Source organism: Hirundo rustica, chromosome 4 (genome assembly GCF_015227805.2).
Source record: "Hirundo rustica isolate bHirRus1 chromosome 4, bHirRus1.pri.v3, whole genome shotgun sequence".
NCBI lineage: Eukaryota > Metazoa > Chordata > Aves > Passeriformes > Hirundinidae > Hirundo > Hirundo rustica.
This window is the reverse complement of record NC_053453.1, coordinates 62,363,360-62,384,747: the sequence shown is the minus strand read 5'-3', so window position 1 is coordinate 62,384,747 and position 21,388 is coordinate 62,363,360. Positions and strand designations below refer to the sequence as shown.

At 44.2% G+C, this 21,388-nt stretch overlaps 2 protein-coding genes across 13 annotated transcripts in view; both read left to right on the top strand.

The window, feature by feature from the left end:
• Positions 1-1,598, top strand: part of ARHGEF5 (Rho guanine nucleotide exchange factor 5) — a 33,475-nt gene extending 31,877 nt beyond the window's left edge. For all 5 annotated transcript variants that reach the window (XM_040061401.2, XM_040061399.2, XM_040061402.2 and 2 more), the window contains one exon: positions 22-1,598. In XM_040061401.2, the coding sequence (XP_039917335.1) occupies positions 22-176 (155 nt within the window). In that variant the 3' untranslated portion in view covers positions 177-1,598. The remainder of the gene's footprint in view (positions 1-21) is intronic.
• Positions 1,599-4,127: 2,529 nt separating this feature from the next.
• NOBOX (NOBOX oogenesis homeobox) lies at positions 4,128-20,973 on the top strand. Of its 8 annotated transcripts, none has more exons than XM_040061390.2 (9): positions 4,128-4,211; positions 6,686-7,309; positions 7,679-7,785; positions 7,922-8,040; positions 8,916-9,049; positions 14,825-15,101; positions 15,579-15,886; positions 17,884-18,191; positions 18,759-20,973. In XM_040061390.2, the coding sequence occupies exons 1-9, from the start codon at positions 4,157-4,159 to the stop codon at positions 18,855-18,857; spliced, it is 2,031 nt and encodes a 676-aa protein (XP_039917324.1). In that variant the 5' UTR covers positions 4,128-4,156; the 3' UTR covers positions 18,858-20,973. The 8 variants fall into 8 exon arrangements, with proteins under 8 accessions (XP_039917324.1, XP_039917328.1, XP_039917327.1 ...); XM_040061394.2 differs by having other exon boundaries at positions 17,887-18,195; positions 18,759-20,972; XM_040061393.2 differs by having other exon boundaries at positions 17,884-18,195; positions 18,759-20,972.
• The last annotated feature ends 415 nt before the right edge of the window (positions 20,974-21,388 follow it).

The following is a 21,388-nucleotide window of genomic DNA, read 5'->3' as shown; positions in this document are numbered from 1 at the left end:
GTGCTTTTCCCCACACCACAGGGTGGATAGAAGGAGTAAAACTCTCGGACCGGGAGAGAGGCTGGTTCCCCTCGGAACACGTGGAAAACATCTCCAGCAAACACGTGCGGCAGAAGAACCTGAAGGAGGAGCAACGGGTGAAGAATGCCAAGCAGCAGGTCTTCTGCAAGAAATAAGACTCTGTTTGGACCTGTACAGTCTCCCTGCCATGGGGAAACCATGGCTTTTCTATCGTGCCTCAGAAGAAATGCCTCTGCGAAGAGCGTAATACACAGCACTTTGACAGGACCAGGTGCTTTTTGCCAAAGAAAGCGGGAATTCAATCAGGAAAAGCTTCCTCTGTGTCAGCGGGACTACGGCAGCAAGAGGAGGAATAAAGGTTGCATGTATTGCTTGCTTTGTGGTAGTAGGGAGGGACTTAAATCGGACAGAGGTCTGGGGTCTGGACTTCTGAAAACATATTCCTGGTTTTGCCACTGACAAGTTGCGGGACCTTATGCAAGTCACTTCAAAGTTCTGCCTTAGTTTTGCTATTTGCAAAATGGGGGTAAACTTACCTACCTCACTGCATGTTGTGAGGCTAAATTCATTAGTATTAGCAGCCTGAGAGCTTCGAGTTCCTGAGAAGGAAGGTGCTAAGTGCAAAGCACGACAGAGCTGAGGAGAATATTCCGTTTGAATATCCTCTGGATACCTTCATGGCGTTGATCTCCATAGTGTAATTTCCATTTAGGGCAATTTGTGTATTAGATCATGCAAGTCTACTGGTGTTTAAATAGGCAAATATTTCATTGTACCCAAATGCTGTTAAGAGTCCTTGACAGCATTACAAAGTCCACTGGAATTAAGCAGGGTTTTCAAAAGCCACTGTGATGATTTCCCCCACATAAGAGGTATCATGCTGAGGAATCTGCTTCACAAAGGTCACCTTTCTTCTGAACAAGCATCCCACTAAGCCATCTGAACTAACCTTTTTTTTTTTTTCACTCTCCCTCCCCCTGGAAGCAGATCAGTGACTTTTGACAAAGACTTACATTTTGTGTTGATACATGTATGCCCTGTACAAAATAACCAGGACTAGGCACATGCAATGAAGTGGCACTTTACTGCTGCTCTTACTCTGATTGCTGATGTGGTATTGCATGCACCATTTTGCACACTTACGGAGAACACTGAGATATTTAGCCACTGTAGATAAAGTCAAAGTATGCACCGGGGTCTTTGTTCTTTTTAAGAACTCTCTGGTTTTAAGTCCAGTTTACATGCATTTGTGCAAAACCTGTTTGAGGATATGCCTTCATCTGTAAAATACTGTTTCTGTGTTAAAGTATTCAGCTCAGTCAATGCAAGATCAAATTTAAGAATCAGTACACCAAAGAAAGCCACTTGTAGCCTTCTTGCGTTTAATATATTTGAAGAATTAGTTACCTTCATATCTCCAGCTTTCTGTCTCTGTAACATTCTGCCTTTAAATCCCATTTACGTTGTATCTAGAATAGTTTATTATAGCCTATTTATATCAATAATTTTAGCTGGATTAAAAGAAAAAAAGAGTTGCTTTTAGTCCTAATAAACTCATGCACTTCTCCAGTTAAAAACCTTTCTGCTTGCCTTGTTACTTAGGTTTTCCTCTCAAATGTAAGTATTTCAATTTACATGCAGTATTTTTTTTGCTATAACTTTCCTTTGTAAGTGACTGTTAAGTACAAACGGCTCTCTTTAGCAGAGACAGTGAGGAAAGCTGTATTTATCCAACCTTAAGGTTCTTCAGTGTTATCTCCAGCCCTGGAGAGCTGATGCTGCTGGTTCCACAGTGGTGTTAGTCATCCAGAACTGAAGGTAAGCTGAAGGGAGAACTGCAGAAAATGGGAGTCCAGCCCTCTAGAGCGGAAAGACAGGACCCAGTTATTCAACTTTTTATCTATGGTCCAGACAACAATCTGCTAACACCTTTTTCCTCCCCAGAAGGACTGGAGCTGGTCCTGAGCTAAGAGCCAAAGCAGAGCTCTACCTCAGACTCACACGAGAAGGGTTATAATCCTCCACAAGACCCAGAATGTTCAGATATCCCAAAAGACTGCTTGTTCCAGGCTGCCATAAATTTATGTGGTTCCCAAGTCCCCAGGATTGTCAGTGTCTCAGGTGGGACACAAACCGCTGCCATGGGATCAGTTCAGCACGTCTGAATTCATCATCTCACACAGGCAGTTGAGGCATCCCACATCCACTTCAGCTTCATCCAGAAGGAGCCAGCCATACATATTCCCATTCTAAATTAGAAGTCATTTTGTTCAACACCTCAAGTTGAGAGATCTTTACGCTTTCAACTTCTGCTCTTGAAAGCAAGCAGGCAGATTGTTCATTAGAGCCTCCCAAAGTGGTTTCTATGCTAAATTCCATGTGTCAATAAAATTCCACTTGACATAGGAAAATTCAAGGGTACTGTTGTCATGACTGACAGCACTTCTGTACTCTTTTTAACTAGTTAGAGCAAAGGTTAATTTCTCCCTGTCACAGGTACAGCCTTTATTTCCTGATGTCAGGCCTTTGTATGTTGAGGAGCATTTAAAGGTCTTAAAGCTTATGCTTCTCAGAACAAGTGCTTATACCCCAGGTTACTTGACTTCTTATATTTCAGATACACCTCAACTTCTCACTATTTAGTTAAACTTTTAGCTCCAGCATCACGCTGCCACCAAAATCCATGAACAAATCTACACTGAAGTGGTTTTTTTTTAACAGATTGACATCTCTGATTTGTACAAACTTTCTCAAACTAGTACAATATCCCTCCCAACTGCACATACACAATGCAGGAACCAATTTAGCAGAGTTCTACTGTGTCCTATGACAGTCTTAATTATGTCAGGATTTCTCCCCACCTTATCTAATGTGGATAACCTGATTTACCAAAAAATTAGTATTAAACAGAAGCACAGGGAATGTCATGCAAATCCCAACACCTTCCCGCTACTCCCAAAGACTCCGTGAGAGGTGCCACTTTATCTTCTCCAGGAACCTTCGGAAACTGATACAAAATGTATCTGGACAAAAGAACACGCACACACATGTATATATGGCTCAAAAAAACCCCTAGTGCTGGAGACCTGGGTTGGTCCCTCCTCAAGGGAAATAAATGAAAGCATTCTCCACAGTTCTTACTATTTGCACCAAAAAAAAGTGACATTAGAACCAGAGTTCAGTTCTAACTTTGCTTAGAAACAACTTTTAAAGGAGATAGTGATTTTTATATTTGCACTTTCTCTAATATTGAAGAGGTCCCATGACCCTCCAAGATAGCTGTGTCTTGTCAGCTGAATGCTGTTAACAAATTATGTGCCATTTTAGGCCAAATTTCTTGCAGCTGATGGCTAAAGCAGGTGCACTGTTAGACCAATTATACTGGCTCCAAAATGTTGGCACAGATGTTTTGGCTTACACTCATTTAACCTGATGAAATGACTCTCCGGTGAAAGCATGTGTAGAAGCAAGGCATTAGAAGCTAAAAGTGAACTTTGAAAGAAAGACAGGAGGTTTGAGTAAACTCTCAGGAGGAGAAGGTGCTGCGCCCGCAATATGATGGTGAGCAAATAAACAGGAGGAGGATGAAGGACGTTTTGCGTTTAAATTCATGGCCATTGCTCCTCATCCTGTCATTGGCCACCACTGAAGAGTCTAGCACCATCCTCATGCCATCCCTCTAAAGATATTTATATGGATTATGAGATCCCCTCTCAGTCTTCCGCAGCCAGAACATACCCTGCCCCTGCAGTCTCCCCTTGTAACATTCCAGACCCCTCATCATCTTTGTTTCCCTCTGCCGGACCCTCTCCAGTAGCTCCTTTGTCCTTCTCGTACTGAGGAGCCCAGGAGTGGGTCTAGCAGTGCAGACAACGAGGCTCCCCTCATCCACGGGTGGGCGACTTTTGCAACACCGACGTTCACACGGCTGTGTTTTCACCAGCCTCTCACGGGGAGCGTTCTTCCAACTCTCCTCACCGAGCCTGGAACGCTCCCGTTCCCCTCGTGCGGGAGTAGGGCGGCCTCCCCGCCGCAGGTGCCCTTGATGAGGCGGCCGGGGCCGGGCAGGACGCGCCGCCGGGCGGGGCATTAACCGGGCCGGGCCGGGCCGGAGCGGGCCCGCCACGGAGCCGGCATGGACGGGGCGGGCGAGGAGCAGCGGGCGGCCGGAGAGCCGGGAATGGGCTGTGGTAAGGGTACGGATGAGGGCAGGACGATGAGCGATGCCGCCTCGCGTTAATGACCGGGGGGAGGCACCCGGCAATGAGCCTAATGAGCAGCCCCGGGGGAGGATAATCGCTCCTTAGCCATGTTATCTGGGCGCTCATTAGCCTCCCTCGGCCCCGCCGTGTCCTGGCCCCGCGGCTGGGAAGGATGGATTCCCCGGCCCTCGTGTCCTCTGGCTTGTAAAAGCACCTGGCCGAGGGTAGGGGCAGGGGGTTTTTCCTTTGTGTCACACCGAGGGGTTCCGCTGCCTCGGGGTTTCTCATTTGCACCTTCCTCCGCTGTCCGGTTTTCCTCCTCCTCGTGTGGCGGGACCTCCGGGGCCGTTTCTTTCCACCTGCCGTGTGTGTGTGTTCAGGTGGCTTTGTAGCAAATGCCCCAAACAGCCCTAAAAACCTTGCAGTTCAGGTGGTTGGCTTGTTCTGAGGAATGTCTAAGGAGGTGGCTGTAAGATGGAAAAGGGGGTTTTGGCTTCCTGCAAGTGCAGTTGTTCCAAACTAGCTATTCCTGATGTTCTCACTTGGTTAAAGTCCCTTCTGCTTAACATTCTGTTTGTCTGAAAGTGGGACAAAGTGATGTTCAGTCTGGTCTATGAATGATGGGAGAAAGGAGTGGTTTTATACCTTCTTCTTTGTTACCAGGGAGACCCATCTTTCTCTCCAAACTTGGTTTTCATTTCTGCTCTTTTCCTTGGCAGTCCCAAATGGTTGTGAGGTCTTTGCTATCTGTTCTAGAAATAAAACACAGCAGCTTACTTTCACTTGGGGGACTATTTCTGTAAAGAATATTAAACTCCCAGGTGTCCATTTCTGCTAAAGATACAAGGTACTCGCATAAGACTTGGGCACTTATTTTGTGATGTAAACACATACTGGGGTTTGTATAGAAACAAGTAAAAACCCTGCTCAAAACATGTGAAATTACTTTTTTTTTTTTTTTTTTTTTTTTTTTTTTTTTTTTTTTTTTTTTTTTTTTTTTTTCCCCTCCCACATAATGACTGAGACAAGCTCAGATGCAACCAGGAGGATGGTGGAAAAAGGAATTATACAGACCAGAGACATCTTGTGCCTCATTGAGTTCTTGACCCTCCCCATCAGGATGTTTCATCTAACTGCAGTGGAAACTTGTTGCTGCTTAACATGATCAAAATATTATAGCTGCATAGTTTCCTGCTTCTGTTTCTTTCCCCTGCAAAACTAATTTGGTTCTCTTAATCCTGTAAAAAGCAAATTAGATGCTCTTGGAGCAGCCTGCCATCCCTTCAGACTTCTATGAATTCTGCTTGGAATTGTGAGGCTCCTCCTTGATTAACAGTTGTTTCAGAAAAAGACATTGAGACAGAAGCAAATAATTTATTTTGGCATTGCACTAATATATATACAAAGTAGAGCACAGTGAAATGAAATTATTTTACCTTTTCCCCCAAAAAATCAAACTAAAAAAAAAAATAAGCTAAGAAATCAAGTTTCTCTGTTGTGACATGCTATTGAAATGCTGCCAACAGTCTGCTCAAACTTTCTTCTCTCTAGACTGAGGCAAACACATGGGTTTGGGTTTATTATTCTACTTCCTATTCTTATGAAATAATCACTTTTTAAAAAATTTCAAGTAGCAGAAATCACACTGACTTACATGTTCCGAGCCACTTGGGAGATTTTTGGAACTTTTTATTTGTGTGCCAGCTGGGAAAATATAAGGTTTTTGTATTATTTTGTTGCCTATTTTAATTATTTCTCTTGCTGTGTTATTTCTGACCTGTCTTGTACTATTCAGTCTCTCTTATTGTAAAACAGTTTGTGTTTTTTGTTAAACTTAGTTAGACTTCTGTCCCTAATTTTCCCCTTTTCCCCCTATTTCACTCCCCATCTTGTATGTCTGTTATTCAGACGTGTGGCTGATGCTGCAGAGAAATAATTTAAAGCAGTTATTAGAAGTTTGTACCGTCAGTGGTTTTTTTGCTTGGCCAGCTTTGGTATGACAGAACTCTATAAAAGTAGAAAGGTGATGACGTTTGTCAGGTAATCCCTGCTGACAAAGTAGACGAGAAATTTGCTTCTTTCTTTTTAATAGGGTGACAGGATCTTGCCAGGTCACTGATTTCTGTTCTGTTGCTTATTCCAGAGACCTGTGGTATCCCTAGGGCTGTTTTCCCACTCCTGTATTTGTAATATGCAAGCTTCCCTTTATTCTCTGTGTCTGGAATTACCCTCTTCTGTAGTTTACAGTTTGATTTTAAAATGAGGCTTTTCTCATCCCGTGTTTGAACACCTCCATGTTGACCATATTGCACCTGTCTTTATTTTGAGCTCCCTGGTTCTTGTCACTGTTGGGTTTCGTTGTGTGGGCTTTTCCTTCCCCCATAACTGGAACTCCAGGAACATCCAGCTTAGGCAATGTGGGGTGGGGTTTGGGGATTTTTTTCCCTATTTTTGTCTTGTAGAGTGCCAGGATGAGAAGGAGAACATGCTTCTGAATACAGAGCCCTTCGTGGTGGATGCTGACACTGTTGGTGGCCACAGTGCAGGGAGCAGTGTGCTTCCTGCATTCCCAGGCACAGCTAGACAAGAAAAAGTTGAGGATGACTTGGGAATAGAAAATAGGAACAGCTCTGTAAAGAAGGTGGAAGAAGATGGGAGATACAGCACCCTGCAGGCAGCTGGGTCATCTTCCCAAGGCTCCGTTGTCTTTGATGGCCAGCACGACTTTGCCTCGACGTTTGGGCAGCCGTCGGATTTCTGCGGTGACGCGAAGGTGGGATTAGCGCAGGAGCCCGCGGGTCAGTCTGGATCACAGGAGCACTGGGAGTGCTACTGCCCTGCTGGGACCGAAATGGAGGCACAGAAGGAAAAAACTAAGAAAGCATCCAGTGAAATGGCTGGAACTCCCTGCAGGCAGGAGGAGATCGGCCCGGCCCCTCACCAATCCAGAGGTGTTCCAGTCAGTGCTACAGCTCAGAATTCCTACAAGGGCTCTTCAGTCCTGGAGTCCAGAGGCAGCCGTGGTGTGGTCAAGGGACAAAAATCCTTCCCTGTCAAGAAGAAGCCCCGCACCTTCTATAGTGCAGGTAGATCCCAGGACACACGCTGGCACACAGTGACATTGGCAGTGCAGGTGGCACTTGGTGGTCCCTTCCTTGTGCTGATCTGCTCTAACTGCTATTGCACTGCACTTCACATCATTAGATGTGTGAAGACTTCCACTGGTAAAGGTTGCTGAGTGTCTCCCGTTTGAAGCATCACTAGCGCTTTTACTTTTGAAACAGCAAAAGAAGATTTTGGTTTATTTTTGTCATTTATTTAGAAAAAAATCTTTTTTGTTACTCATGTATAGTAAAAATGTTCAGTTTTTTTTATGTTTCCCTCTCTTGTTAATCTTGTTTTCTTGTTATGTACTTCTCATTTTTTTCTCTCTTTGGACAATGCATCATTTCTAGAGCAGCTAGAAGAGCTGGAGAAGATGTTCCAGGAAGATCACTATCCTGACAATGAGAAGAGGAGGGAGATTGCAGCCGTGGTTGGTGTGACACCACAGCGTATCCTGGTAATGCCAGCTGGGGGACTGTGCTGCCTGTGGGTTCTGTGCTGACAAGGGATGGGCAGGGACTGGGATGTTGCCAGTTTCCCCATGTGTAGATGGTTTCTACCCTGAATGCATTCCTTTTATTACCATTTTTCAGGTCTGGTTTCAGAATCGCAGGGCAAAGTGGCGGAAACTGCAGAAGTTGAGTATGAAAGGCAACAGAAAATACCCAGCATCATCAGCTCAGTCAGTCCCCTTGGCATCAGAGGGTCATGGGTGAGGAACTTACTCTGTCATTTTTCCACAATTGATACCTAAGAAATATTTTCTTTTGCCATTTCCCCTTTACCTTTAAACAGTGAACAGCTGAGCATTGAGTCGGACCTAGGCAGCATGTCAGATCTCTGGGTAAATTGTGGTGGGCACTCCTAAAAGTCTGTTTCATTAACCTGTAGCACAGATTAATCAAATTAATCATTGAAAATGCTCTGTCTGAAGTCATGTAGAGAGCAAGGGATGGGATGGAAAAGTTTATGGAATTATCCCTTCATTTTTAGTTTCTATGAATGCATCAGCCAGGGGCTTCGGGTGTGCTTGGGGATTCTTTTGACCCAGTTCTCCCGCCACTGTTTTCCATTTCCATGGATTTTCACTTGGGGATGGAAATGGTGCTTGCTTAGGTCAGTCTTAGAAAGTCATGGACTTCTTTGAAGAAATACAAGCTAGCACCTTTCATAAGTGAGCAGAGGACATTAATGGGGGGAAAGGGAATATGTAAGAGGATAGATGGTCTTTCATGGGATGGTGAATGTGTGAGGAGAGAAATCAATCTCCATAGGGATGTATTTATGGCAGTCAGGAGTGAGTGTCTTCTTATGAAGAAAACCAAATGAAAAGAGGAAAAATTAAGTGGAAGAGGATAAATTAAAGTGAAAGATTGGAGAGTACCTTACTTAATTGCACTGTTCCTGCTGCCTGTCATATACAAGTGACCCGGGGCTGCTTCCCCAGACTTTTGATAGAGCATTCCTTGTGCTTGTAGTCAGTCAGTGCTTTCCCTTTGCACTTGCTGGTGATGTAGGACCTGTCCCTTGTTGGATAGGAGATTGCTTGGTCATAATGCCCTGTCTTGTCCTCTGTGTCTGCTGCAGGGCACCTCCTCTGCCTGTGCCTCCATTGCCTGACGCTGCTGGAGACCAGCCTGCTGTGCTGGTTGGAGACCCTGGAGCTGGGAACTCCTCCAGCCTGCTCAGCACACATCCTGCATCCCCCACTTGTGCCTCAGGTGAGACCCCAACCAGCATGAGTGTTTCGCACAGCTGCAGCATTAGCTGGTGGAGCTGGGAGGTTCCCAAATGTTTTAGGAAAGGCCATGTCAGAGCCTTGTGCCATCAGTGCAAAAAATGATACCAGGTCATTCCACAGGCTGAGAAAGTTGGGGCTGTTCTGCCTGAAGGAGAAAAGGTTTTGTGGAGACCTCAGAGGAACCTTCTAGTATCTAAAGGGTCCTACAAGGAAGGTGCAGAGGGACTTTTCATCAGGAACTGTAGTGGTAGGACAAGAGGGAATAGCTTCAATCTGAAAGAGGGGAAATTTAGGTTAGATATTAGAAGGAAGAAATTCTTTCCTGTCAGGGTGGTGAGGCACTGGCACAGAGAGGCTGTGAATGCCACATCCATGGCATAGTCCATGTTGGATGGGCTCTGAGCAGTCTGGGCTAGTGGAAGGTGTCCCTGTCCATGGCAGTGGGATGGAACGAGATGGTCCTTAAGGTCTCTTCCAATGATCCTGTGATTGTAGGTATATCAGCTCACTGCTGATTGAGTTTCTACCAGTTATGTACCAGCACTGTGGTGCCTCTGTGCTAATTCTGGAGACAGATTTGCAGTCCTTGTTTCTGTCCTAGCACAAGCCAGCCAGCAAGGAATTCTGACTAGGACTTCATAAGGATAAGTGAGCAGGGCATTCTTCCATAACAGCTGTTTGACACTGGTCGTGCTGCTGTAAACGACGAGGGAAGGGTTGTTCTGGTCCTGATGCTCTTCATGGTGGATACACACTCCTCATATTCTGGTTTAGATGGAAACATTCTGCTTACAGCCTGAGCCGAGTGAGCTGCATAAGGAAGGTGTACTCTGTGAACTGCTGGTGGTTGTAGAGTCTCCGTTAGGTGCTCCACACCCTAAAACATCCAGAGGGGCTTCCTTGGCTTCTCCAGGCAGGGCATTTTGTGCAAGACCTTGAGAAAGTGAGAGCAGCTGAGTTCCAAAGGAGAGGGCTGGATTTAATCACTGTTGCAGTGGAGTTTTAAGTCAGTGGGGTGTGCTGTTCAACCAGTTTTCTACCTGAGCTGTGTTAAAAGATTGATGGCAGTGAAAGAGAGAGGATTTGTCTAATCGTTGATGTGTGCAGTCCAAGAGCATTCCCTAGAGTCAAGGGTGCTCCCTAAAGCGATTCCTAGATGCGTTTGTGTTTCCAAGTTGGCACAATATGAAAAGATTTCCAAAGTTATGAGGACTCCACCGCTTCCTTAGGGACGGATTTCCCAAGCAGTAGATGTGCTGACGTGTGGTACTGCTGTGTGTGTTTTCCTGCTTCCCAGTGTAATTAATTCATTGGAGTTTCGTGCCATTATGTCTGTCCCCTCGTTGTATTCTAAATATATCAGTAGTTAGTTATCAGCATTAAGGTCAGTTCCTGCAACTCATTTTCTAAGAATTACTCAGGTTTTTTTTAATAGTGCTTTTACCTTAAAGGTATTTTGGTATGGGGGAAAGCAACTCTAAGATTGCATCAATAAGCTTAGAATGCTTCATGTGTTGCTAAAAGTATGTAATTGAGATAATTTCTTTATAACCTAATACTTCTGTCATTTAAATTTGCCTGTCATCCTCTCAAGGCAAGGGCTCCCTTAGTCAATCCAGTGACCTTTTAACCAATAGGACTGTAATTCACTTAGTTCCAGTTTTTCCACTTCTTGCAACAGAGTAAATATGGTCAAAGTGTTTGAGTAATTCACTGCTTTCAGAGTGATTAAGTGGTGTAGTCTGTTGAGCCCTGTATTTCACCGGATAGAAACCAAGGTTTTGTGAAACAATTTGTTTAAAGGAAACGAGCCAAATAATCCTCTGATTTCTATGCTTTAGGAACCTCTCCTGGTTCCTAAAGAACCTCTACAGACACACTATTTAGTCAGGGGAGAATATCAGGGAAATAACAGACGGGTTTGGGTTGGAAGGGACCTTTAAGATCATCTCATTCCATCCCCCTGCCATGGGCAGAGACACCTTCCACTGTCCCAGGTTGCTCCCAGCCCCATCCAACATGCCTCGGAGACTTCCAGGGATGGGGCAGCCACAGCTTCTCTGGGCAACCTGTGCCAGGGCCTCACAGGGAAGAACTTCCTTCTAATATCCAGCCTAAACTTACTCTCTGTCAGCATGAAGCCATTTTCCCTGTTAGATAATGTCTGTCAGAGAAATAAAGTTTTGGTCAGGGATGTGTTCTTGTACTCTGCTTTCATTAAGCCATTTCTTTTGGGGGGCTCTACACACTGGGATGCAGCTCTCCATGTACAAAACACAAGCAATTCTTTCTGATAGGAAAGAAAAGTCCCATCTGAATTCTTGGTGCAATATGTAAGGAAGAAAAAGGGCAAGTGTCCTCTCTGAGGGAAAAGACTGATATTATGTGGTGCAGTTGGGCCCACAGAGTGTGACCTGCTGGAATGGCTATTCAGGTGCTTTCCTTTTTAATCACTTTCAGCAGGACAAGAAAATTACTTTGCTTTCCTTTCTAATCACTTTCAGCAGGACAAGAAAATTATTTAAGTGCATGAGGACAGTGTGACCTATTACCCAAGTCCTTTGCAGAGTGTTCGGTGCTGCAATTTCCATTGGTTTTCCTTGTTCTACGCAGTACTTTCAACTGTCTGTTGGTTTGTGGGTTTGGGTTTTTTTTATGTCCTACTGTTTTTACCAGTTCTCCAAAAAAGCTGAATAAAAATGTCAGTGAGTTGTATTTGAGGTGTGTGTTACCTTGTTGGCAGTTATGGCTTCTGATTTGGATATAGTAGCCACGCTACTTGCCATAAGAACCTTTTGGGCCTCAAAAGTTCAATTTTGAGCTTGCTTTGACCTTAGAATTTTTTGTTTGGTTGGTTGGTTGTTGTTGTTGTTGTTTTGTGGGTTTTTTTGTTTTGTTTTTTTCCTTTTGGTAGACAGCATGATTGAAAATAATGGGGGTTTCTTTGACACTGGCAGTTATTTGAACTTTTTCTTAGTCTTCTGAGATTTCTTACTGATACATATATATATATCTGTGATTCATTGGCTTATGTTTTCTTTAGAGTTAACCCATTAGAAAGAAAAGTTCCTTTCTGTGCCTCTGGTTTGTGGGCAGAGATTTTTCTGCCCCACTGGTGCTTTTGCAGGAAATCCTTTGTTTCATGCATCTGCCTTACTGAGGACCCTGGCAGGAGCCCAGCCTGTGCAGGTAACTCCTAAGCGAACAGCAAGGTGATTAAATTCACTGGCAGAGATGGGATTCTAATGGAAATCTTGGGAGCAATTGGATGAAGTTGGATATGGCCTGTCAAAGACCATTAAATAAACTACAAGCTCTTGTGACTTCACTTACAGGACTCTGGCTTTCAAATAAATTTTGAACAAATATGTTTTCTCATAATTTTAAAACAAGGACAAATCTATGAAAAGCTTTGTGATGCCACTTGATGCTCCAGCAAAGGCTTGAAACAGAACAACCATTCTAGAATTAAGTCAAGTTTAGTGCCAGGACTGGTTCAGAGATCTGAAGCTGTAAATTATTAAATTGCTCTCCAAAAATTGCCAAGGTTGTCTCATGGACTGAGAACCCAGAAGTAATGGAAGCAAGAAATAAAAATCCTACTGTTATATTCTCATGCTCACTGGAAAGCCTTTTGAGGCTCTTTCTCTCTCCGTCAGTGTCAGGAAGAGCCACAGAATTGTACAATGTCAGTATTATCTCAAGCCAGGGGTCAGAATTCTTCATGGAACAACTCTGGAATCTTCTGTAGATATGTCAGATTCAGCAGATATGACTTCTCTGGGAATTGTTTTGTCTTACAGCATTTGTGACTTTATCTAGAAGGCACAATTTCAGTGTCTCTTTGAAAGGACAGAGAAGCAGAGGTGACTTTAGAAAAGGCTGAACTAGCTCTTTGGAGATCGAGGGTGCTGTCTCAGTCTCATTGCCTGGGGGTGCTATTGCTATGATCCACAAAGATTATCTGCACTAAGCATTGCAAATATTTTAAAAAAATAATAATTCTTAGTAGGTATGAAAGTGGGTTTAGAAGTGATTTCCTGGGCTGCTTGTGTTCATCCTGAGGAAGAGCAGGGCCATCTGCAGAGCAGCTCATCCTGATGTCATTATTTAACTGGAGATTTACCTGGATATAAACTGCTTTTCAGGTAAGTTGTGTCCCCCGTGGCTGCTGTTCCATAACATTTGTGTGAACATTCTGGGGCACAATGGTCAGGGGAGCCAGTGCTAACGAAGGGCTTAAAAAATCAGAAGAGAACTTCAGTTTCATTTCTGGCTAAGCCAAAAACCTGGACTGTGACAGGTAATCAGAGATGCTACCTGGCATGAATAAATAGTGTATTCAAACAAGAAAAATAAACCACTGAGAACTGCATGGGCATGAGAATGCTTTAGAGTTGCCATCCCAGATCTTACTTCAGTATTCTGACTGAGCCCAAAATCAGGGCTATTGAAAACTTGAAAAAATTTCATTGAAACATTGTGATTCCTTCTCTCCATGGCTGCAGAGAGTTGGAAGAAACCAGAATGTGGGGAGATTCAATAAGAGGCTGCAATAACAAAACTGCTCAGCGCACTGAGAATGCAAGAAACAGTGCTGCAAGATGTTGAAGTGGAAACTCCTCATCAGCTCTCTGGACATGCATTCCAGAATTCTCTAAAGGCTGTTAATACTTGTTGTGGCATTTTTATGTTTAGGTTTGTGTTTAAGGCCTTTGAGTCACACCTGGTGGAGTGCATTTGATGTTACTCTATGCCTGCAAGGGTGAAGTGCAGCTGCAGACTTTCCCTGAAAGCTCTGCCATCTCTGGGAGAGCTTCACCTGAGCAGCTGGTGATATTTTCTCTTCTCTTCCTTATCCTTGTGCTGGTTCAGTGTAGCTGGGCTGGAGAATTCACTGCAGCTTCCTGCACATGTGATGGCTACATTTGTGAAGAGAGAAACCATTCGCTAATTGCCATAATAAGAGAGAAACTCATTTTCTTGCACCATGCCCAAGCTTCTTGAGCTTCGTGTATAGTTGTTACTCTGGATCACCAGCATACGTGATTCTGACCTTTATTTTCCTCTATTGTCCTCTTTCCACAGAGGCTGTTCTGTAGGAAACTGTTCCTCTCTCCTTTTCCAGCAGTGACTGAGGAGACAGGTCACCAAACAAGATTCTAGCAACCAAAAGGTGCTGGTTTCCTTTTCCGTCTCCCATCTTCTTTTTCCCAAGGACCTTCAGCTGCCATCTCTACTTTTTAAATTTTTGGTTTTGGCATGACTCATCAGAGGCCAAACCAGGAGTGAAAATGTATTTCAAAGCAGCCTAGACAGAGGATTTGTAAAGGCACAGCTTTGTTTCTTTCAAAGCACGGTTCATTTTTTCGAAAGGGTGATCTGTGCAGCAGCTCACTCGTCCCAGGGGACATTAGAAATGGAAGATGACTGGGGGATTGTTCCTGGCTCTTTTCCAAGAAGTACTTTGCTTCATTTGACTGCCTTCTTGAGAGCTGGATAAAGATAGTATGCAGAGACTGAAATCACAAAGGTAATTTTATTTAACCAATAAACATCATCCTGTGTTCCAGAGAGCTTGCTACTGCTCCCTTTTGCTTCTCAACAGCAGCGCTGGTACTCATTTATTTTTATTCCCATCAATTAATGTTCACTCTTTCACTGGCATCTTGCTTTTCTCTCCTGCTCCTCTTGTCATTCCCTCTGCTTGCTCCTGCGGATTCCCAGTGAGACAGCCTCTCTGTTTTATTCACAGCCTCCTCGGTGGCAGGAACGGTGGCACCCTGCGAAGCCCAGGCTCAGAGCAAGGCGCTGCCGCAGCTGCCCTTCAGTTCCAGCGGCGTGGAGTGCTTCCCGGGTTTTCCCAGCCCTCCTCCCATCCGCAGGGCCAGCCTGACGCTCAGCCTGGCCTTCGACACCCACAGCCACATTGTTCCCCTGATGCTGGACACGCCCAGCAGCGAATGCGGCTTGGCCGGTCAGGAAAATGGCTCCAGGGAAGCCTTCTCTTACGAGGACGTCCAGAATCAAGGGTAGGAGCAACGAGAGGGAGATTAAAAAAGCAGCCCCTGGGAGAAGCCTTGGGAGGGTGAATGTGGGACGGTGGGTGAGGAGTTAGGTGGGAGCATTAACAGAAAGTGAGACGCACGTGTGACAATATCCTTTAAAGGGAGTATGAAAATCTGTGTAATGTTAATAGGACAGGGTGCTTGCTGTGAGACAGGTCCTGCCTGTACTCAGAGTGCTCTCAGAATTTCGTGCCTGCCAAGTGAAAAGTGAGGGTGTTCCAAGCTTTGGGCCGTGCTTTGGAGGGTGGGAAAATAATCTCTACTAATAGCCATTGTTCAAGAACCCTGCTGTGAAAGCGCTTCTCTCAGGTGGCTTATGTTGCCCTTGTCCTGGCATTTGGGAGGAAGGTTTGGCAACAAAAGAGTTGTTAATTGGACAGGACGGTGTAGCTGTTGACTCTTCTTTGATCTCTGGGTTGCCTCTCTCCTTGCTCTCTGCAGCTTCAGTTCACCAGTTTCCTGCCCTTACCCGGAGCAGCTGGAGCCTGGAGACAACCTGGAGGCCTCCTACTGTCAGTACGGCAGCCAGGGGGGAATCTATCAGCTCTCCCAGTTCTGTCACCAAGGTCACCTGGCCAGCAATGTGTTCTCCAGTGACCACCTTCCTCCTCCAACACCCCTGGAATCCCATCCAGCGTTCCCTGACTTACCTGGTGACAGTGGAGCCATAATCTATGGAGCCACACAAGACTATGTACAAAACCACACGGGGGGACCGCTCATGCCACAGCAGCCAAGTGGCAATTCAGGTAAATTTCTGAAATATTTTGGTATCTCACTCTTCTGGAGTAACTAAATAACACCCTGAAACATTCAGCATGATCACTGATGACTGTGACAGAAAGAAGGAACGTCCACATGCCTGCACAATTATATAGATGTGCACGTCTTCTGCTCACTTAATTTCCTTGTATGCTTGATTTTTTTTTTTTTTAAAGTGCTGAGTGACCCGTTCATTAGAATCAAAAGTTACAACCCAGACTGCATACATCAGGAAGGACATTAAATGTGAATGTGTCAGATAGTGCAGAGGTTCTGTCTGGACTGGAGGAATAACTTTTCTTTTCCAGAGGGGTCCTGCTGTGTAAACGAACATTCTTTTGTTGCATGTGATGGGAGTCAAGGGTGCGAAGTGGAAGAGTTGCCACAGTAGATGGAATAGTTGGAGGTAGTGAGGAAAAACAGCCTTCTCACTGTATGGCTTCTGCAGAAACCACTTTGAAATCATGCTGTGTATCTTACGGTAGTGCAGAAGAACACAGGAACCAACAGGGTATGGACATAGATTCTTCCTCTGACTTGAATTTGCACCAGCACTGAAATGAAGGCACTCCAGCATAATTTTTTGAAAAAAAACCCAACCAAACAAACCCTAGGTAAAAATGGCATTGTCGATCTCTTTGTTTTGTGTCTGGGCTTTGTATTTTGAAATTATTCAAGCCCAAGTATAATCAAATGACAAACTTTTGTAGTTAATTCATTTGGACTGACAGGTTTGTTAAGTTAAGGTCACGCTCCAAATGCTCCTTCCCTTGTCTTATGACGTGAGAGAACAAAGAGTTTCAGCCCACACATGCTGCTGCTGTTTTTTGTACCAGTTCTGTGGACCTTGTCAGGGAGGGAAGTCTGACTCAGTCTGACTCACATCAGGCTGCAAGCTGGCTCCTGTCCCCACTCTTCACAGCTGACATTGTGCAGGACAGGTTGGCAGCACCCATGCTATCTAACACACACTTGGCCCTGCTCCCTTCTCTAGTTCCAAGACATAATTATTATTTTCTGTGTTTTTTCAGTCTGAAGTGCCAGAAATAATGAGAGGGCTGTGTCCCAGACTGCATCAAATTAGTTTTTCTAGTCTGATGCCCAAGTGTGTGTTGCATTCCTTGGGGCATGCTGTATGAGCATCAAGAAGTGTGTAAAAGTGCAAGCTGGTGAAGTTGGAAGGTTGTTGAAGGAACAGAGGCAGAGTTGATTTTCTCTTACTCCATACTTCTGTCCAGAGCACAATCAGCAGTGAATGGCTTTTTTGTTATGCAGTGGGGATGACCAAGTTCACAGAATCATAGAATGATGGAATGGCTTGGTTTGGAAGGGACCTCAAAGCTCATCCAGTTCTAACCCTCTGCTATGGACAGGGACACCTTCCATTAAACCAGGCTCATCCAGTCTGGTCTTGAAGACTTCCAGGGATGGGGCAGCCACAACTCCTCTGAGTTCCAGTGCTTTACCACCCTCACAAGGGAGGAATTTCTTCCTGAAAAGGTTCCAGGATTCCTAAAGTGCAGACACACCTGTGGGTCTTACATCAGTACATAAACAAGTGAGGAGCTTAGCTGAATTATGGATATTGATTAACAAAACATTCCTGCTTCCTGGTTTACTTTTATGAATGAAAGTGAAGATTAAGCATCCATCTTGTGCCTGTCAGAGCTAACTTGAAAAGTGGGACTGGAAAAAAAATTTGGGGGTGTATCTACGATCATTACGTACACCAGGATCAGTGCTGAGTGGCATGGAGTTGTTATACATTATAATCATGCTATGGACTTCATAAGCTTTTCTTCCAAAGAACCATGATTTGGTTAAATATGCTGCAGTGTAAAGAGCAAAGTGATCCTCGATGTGTGTGGTGATGGCTGCGCTGCAATGCTGTGTTTGTACTGAGTAAAGCATAACACGTATCTTGCACATAGACGTGCTTCCATTGTTTTCATTATTCTTCTTTTCTTGATGGCTTTTCCCTCAGCAGACATCCCTGCCTATCCAGCCTGGAGTGATTTCTACATGCAGGGAGCTCCTTTCTCCAGTCAGTTGCATTCCCAAATGCCTTTTTCTAGCACGGCAGGAGGACAGTACTTCACAGAGCCCTATCTCCTTCAAGTGCCCAATGGAACAGTAGGAACAGTACTGGAATCCATGCCACAGACTGGAAAACAAAAGGGACTGACACCACCAGAGCAAAGTTCCTTCCAGAACCACCAAACAGAGCCAGAGTTGGCAGCACTTGCTGAAGAAAAGAACATAGAGAACAGCAGCAAGAAAGGAGAGACTCTTGTTGGTAATCAGCTGATTGTTTTCTTGGAGAAGGAGGTGGGGGAAAGGAAAGTTCCAAGAGAGCAGTAGCTCCCCTGAATGCAGGTTGAAAACTGTGGCATTATTTTTTATTGTAAGCTGCTGCCTGAGACAGCTTCCATGCTCCTGTACCTATCCTATACCTAATTCTTAGATCCATCTGTTTTTGGAAATGGAGACAGAGAAGCTGGTAAAATATATGTCAGAGTTCCGTGTTTCCTCAGACATCATCTGTTGTGAGCTGTGTGGCTACACAGAACTGATTATTTCTAAGACTTCCAGAGGTATAAACACCTCTCTTCAAGGCAGAACTTCACCAAGAAGGGAGAACGGGAAGGGAGGGTTTTCTGTTTGGATTCTCAGGCTTTTATCTTGGAAAGAGGATTACCTTACTCTAGAATTGTTGAGAGGTGTCGTATGCCATAAATATTCTTTGGAAGGGTGTCTGTGTGGGGGGTGTGTATCTAATTTTGAGATATAAAACATTTGAAGAATTCAAGGTATTTTGTGTCACCTTATCTTATGAATCTGTTTGGGGTTTTTTTGCAGAAATTAAAGAAGAAACTAATGACTGATGCTGCACTCGGAGGAAAAGAAAAAAGGAAGAGGAAAAATTGCTATTTTAAACTGCAAAATCAGAAGAGTTAAAAAAAAATTTTTTTTGCAACACATGCACTTTTTGTTACTTTTTTTGGTTGTATTTGTTTTTTTTCTTGTTGCCATGATTATTTTCTTGCTGAAGAAAGAAGCAGGGTTATTTCACTCAATAAAAGTTTGTGGTGGTGGTGTTTTGTTTTGTTTTTTTGTTGTTGTTGTTGTTTTTTTTTTGTTTTGTGTGGTTTTTTTTGTTTGGTTTTGGTTTTTTTTGTCTGTTTGTTTGTTTGTTTGTTTGTTTTGGTTTTTTTTTTTTTTCCCTGCAAATCTCCTGGCTTTATATCTTTCTTAACAAATTCTAATCTTGACCAGCCCTCAGACAGGAAAGAGCTGATACAGGAACCAGACCAGAGTCCCATGGGTGAAAATTCTGGATCATGAAAGTGTCAGAAGGTCTGGCTGCTGTCCTGGAATACAGGGGAGGAGAAACCAGGAGGAATAAGATATATGCAAAACATATGGAGAAGAAGCTCCAGCAACTACACCTGATTTTAGGGACTCCAGACAGCCAAAGAAGTGTCATTGGAAGTCCACCTGTGATTTGGTGTTTGCTAGCCTTGAGTTACTTCCAAAGAAATTTTTTTCATTGTAAAACTATAGCAATAAACAGCAGCAAGACTGTAACCATAAATGCTGGCAGTGTAACCAGGTCCCTGTCTATTATTAATTGCTTTAGAATCCCATTTGAATTTATGTGTTTGAGTTTGGCTTGATCATCTCAGCTCCTGCTTTGCCTGGGAAAGAGATGAAATGTGTCTCTAAAAATCAGTGATCAGCAGCAGGAGCGGAGGACTCCAGTGAAGAGCTTGTTCATTCTTGAGAGCTGCAGTGCCCAGGAATTGTGTTTCCCAGAGGAGCTATAACCACCTGGAGGTGTAGGATGTATAATACGAGTGACTAAGATGGATGTCAGGCTGTGTTCTTGTGAGGAAAGACTGTCGTGTTGTAGGAAGAGGGACACGCATTTCCTTTGGTACTTCCTGTGTTTAACCCTGAGCCTTTCCACTGGCTTTTCGACACAGACAATACCCAAATCCTTTTTATTACTGTGATGTTGGTGCCCTTCTTGTACCTTGTGAAATTAGGTATTATCACGTCTTTTTTTTTTAGTTCTGCGGTCTGACCATGGAGTGTCTGGCAGGAGCTGGATGCTGTTGCTCCTCTCCTTTTTCTTCCTCCTGTAAAACACTGGTTTATGTCTGGCAGTGGCTGAACACTGCTGAAAGGCTAAGAAGTATAGACAGGGACAGATTTTGAGTCTACAGCTTTGTGTGGCTATTCCAGAACTTCCATTTCCTACAGCAAAAGTTAATTCTTGCCTGTAAAAAGCTGAGAATGGTTGGGAATGTGCATTAGTTCACGCTTGTTTCACTCATCCTCAGCTGAACAGCCTAAACCAATATTTCCAAGAGGTGTGAATAGGAGTTTTCACTGCAATTACAAGTCACTCTGAAAGCTGTTGGTGGTGATGACTGTAAAACTCATCGTAGTGAGGGCTGGCTGGGAATCTTGCCTGGATCCCAAACCAGCCCTTCCTGGTTTGTAAGATGATAAAACCAACAGAATGCCAGCTTGGTCAGCCCTAACTGCCCCTTCTCCTAGAATGATGAAGAAATTAATTTAGTGTGCTTTTTGAGAAATGCACATTTTCAGAAATGGGCATTTGGGATGTGGTCTGGTGGCAGAGCCCCCACCCCAGCTCGCATCATCTGCCTGCAGCATTCCCAATCCAAATGTGACACTGAGCACTGAGTTTTATGTGCTGCAGTCTCAAAAGGTTTGGGGAGTGAATGAGCACAATGAAATTTTTGAAATAACCAATCCATTGCATTTAAGCTTTTGGGTAAAAGACAAACTGTTCTGTGAATGGTCTGATTTTATTTCCATGCTTGTACATTAAACTTGCCAGGTTCATTTGGGCTTGGAGTTTTGAACTCGCATTTCTTTCCTGTCAGAAGGAGGAGGAGAGTACATGGATGGCCAGATTCATCCTCTTTGTGCTCCTGCTGGCTTTGGAGCCAAACCATGCTTAACCACAGGCAGGATTTTTTTCTCTCTGGCAGAAGTAGTGACAGCCCTTGACCATGTGGCAGTTGTCCCACCAAGGAAGAGCTTTCCATCCTCGTGTGACCCTCCCTTGCTGCAATTTGTAGTGGAATGTTGGACAAGTTAGCGTGGGTGCTTTCATCAGCTATTACCTTTGCATATTGAATCTCAAGAAGGCTCATTTTGTTAGGGTGAGCAGGATCAAAATTCCAAATTCCATGGCTGCCTGACTGGCACCTCCTTTGAAGTGTGGAGAATTGTTTTGCCTCTCTGTTTGAACTGGAATTGCCAAGCAGTCAGGATTTTGAAGTGAGTCAGACTTGGTGCAAATAGAGAAAGCTGTGTGTATATATCAGGTATTGCTGGGTTTCTTAAGAGTTGTTTTTTTTGAATTGATGAGGCAGATTGTGGATGTATTTCTGTTGCACTCATGCAGTACTGTGGCTCTAAGACTAGAAATGGGAGTGAGGGTATTATCA

Coding starts and splice junctions, on each gene's coding strand:
- NOBOX (XM_040061388.2), top strand. CDS start 4,157: ATGGACGGGGCGGGCGAGGAGCAGCGGGCGGCCGGAGAGCCGGGAATG. Junction 15,887..17,883: donor GCAGCCAAGTGGCAATTCAG/GTAAATTTCTGA, acceptor CTTTTCCCTCAG/CAGACATCCCTGCCTATCCA. Junction 18,192..18,758: donor GCAAGAAAGGAGAGACTCTT/GTTGGTAATCAG, acceptor GTTTTTTTGCAG/AAATTAAAGAAGAAACTAAT.